Genomic DNA, 2,034 nt, shown 5'->3' with positions numbered 1-2,034 from the left:
ATGGCAATGAGACGATATATACGATAGAATGAATGTAAAACTAATGTTCTCCCATGTAAACTATCACATAATTCACAATAAAACATTTAAGAAAAAAAAAAAAGAAAGAAACATGTACAATGTATTTTGGAACCATTTTTGCATAAAATAATTTAAAAACTAAGTGCTGTTGTGGCAGTTAAAACCACTTGACATTCTTAAGAAACATTACACAGGGTCACTGTGAGTCAGAACTACACCGATATGACAACATGGGAAGCTATGAGAGTATTGCCAGCAGACATCTAGATTAAACTGCTGGCTAAACAAAAAATGCATGATGAAAGAACTAAATTGTGCCTCTCAGTGAATCATTTGTCAGGTTCTCATCTTGTTTAAATGGAAGAAACTTGCCCTCATAGCAGAATTGGGTTTCCAAGTACCTTGCTCAATAAACAGAAGATATAGAGAACCTGTATATATAAATGGAAGTCTTTGTAAAATGCACTTTAAGTGTTCTTCTTTTCTTCAACTGGCACATGACATGACTTTTCTTTTTGATGTCTTCGGGAAGTAGATTATATTTTGATTTGGATAGTTTTATGTAATTTTGTACTTTTCTGCCCTTGCATATGTTTGTACATATCAATGTAATTTTCAGATCAGAGATTAGTAATTTATTTGGTTGAAGAGTGTATTGTTTCTGGGAGCAGTAATGGTTTTTTAAAATTATTTTTTTGTTTTTAAAAAAGATGAGACAACAGAAACATACAGGAATTGTATGGTAACATTCTTATCATTAATACTCAGGTCAAGAAACAGAATTTTGTCAGCCTCCCTTAAAAGTAGTTCCCAGTTGTACTTTTCTCCCTTCAAAAACTACTGCTTTGACCTTTGTAGTAATCACTTAATTTTATTTCTTTATGGTTTCTTTACTCAAATGTGCATTCTTCTTGTTATTGTTAAGTGCCATTGAGTCGGTTCCGACTCATATCGACACTGTATAGGGTTTCCAAGGAGTGGCTGGTGAGTTTGAACTGCCAATGTTGTGGTTAAAACCGCCCTTGCAGTCCCAGTACATTATCTTGCAACTAGTAATAATTACTTTTGGGAAGTATTTTGATGTTGTGCCATTACTGTACATTCTTTGTTTATGCCTTAAATAAAATTTACTCAGAAAAAATATTAATAACTTAAGTTCTTTGATACTTGAACTGATCTAATGATATCAATTATATTTTAGGGTGTCCTGATGTCAGAGGAAGAAGTATTTGAACTTGTTCCTGATGATGAACGACAGTGCTCAGCATGCAGAACCACATGCTTTCTCTCTGCTCTCACATGTTCATGTAATCCTGAGCGGCTTGTGTGTCTCTACCATCCAACTGATCTTTGCCCCTGCCCCATGCAGAAGAAATGTCTTAGGTATCCACAACTATTTTATGAAACCAAGTCTTAAATGTTTCTCGTGGTTATTTTCTTCCTTGTGTCTTTACTAGTAACTTCTCTTTATCTATATGCCTCCCTGTTTCAGGACCAGCATCTAAGGTTTTCCCTAAACTTGTCATCTATACATTAGTTTGTCAGTTGATTGCACATGTTCCTTATCTTTCCCTGCAGCAAAACTCTCTAAGAGTTTGTTGATTTTCTTTTTATGTGAACCAAGATTGCATCCCCTGGACATTGTACTTTTCTTGAGCTGATTGTATTGAAACTTAATTTATTTTCAAGTTGTGTTGCTTTTTGAGATTTTTATTTTTGTGTGTTTTTCCTAGATACCGCTACCCTCTAGAAGACCTCCCTTCTCTTCTGTATGGTGTAAAGGTCAGGGCACAGTCCTATGACACTTGGGTCAGTCGTGTCACAGAAGCATTATCTGCCAGTTTCAACCACAAGAAAGGTTAAGTTTCCTCTTTGTGCTTACATACACTGAAATTATTACCACTTTAAAAGAGGCCTTGTTCATTTGACAAAATCCAACATCCATTCCTGATAAAAACACTCAACAAAGTAGGAATTGAAGGGAAATTCCTCAACATAATTAAGAGCATATAT

The 2,034-nt window shown here is 34.8% G+C and overlaps 1 protein-coding gene across 1 annotated transcript in view; it reads left to right on the top strand.

Annotated features, from left to right (window-relative positions):
* KDM5A (lysine (K)-specific demethylase 5A) overlaps nucleotides 1-2,034 on the top strand; it is a 160,131-nt gene that overhangs the window by 93,276 nt on the left and 64,821 nt on the right. The window contains exons 15-16 of the mRNA XM_006862704.1: nucleotides 1,223-1,404; nucleotides 1,755-1,879. Coding sequence (XP_006862766.1) covers nucleotides 1,223-1,404; nucleotides 1,755-1,879 — 307 coding nt within the window. The remainder of the gene's footprint in view (nucleotides 1-1,222; nucleotides 1,405-1,754; nucleotides 1,880-2,034) is intronic.

Source organism: Chrysochloris asiatica, unplaced genomic scaffold (assembly GCF_000296735.1).
Source record: "Chrysochloris asiatica unplaced genomic scaffold, ChrAsi1.0 scaffold00050, whole genome shotgun sequence".
Taxonomy (NCBI): Eukaryota; Metazoa; Chordata; class Mammalia; order Afrosoricida; family Chrysochloridae; genus Chrysochloris; species Chrysochloris asiatica.
This window is presented reverse-complemented; position numbering and strand designations above follow the sequence as displayed.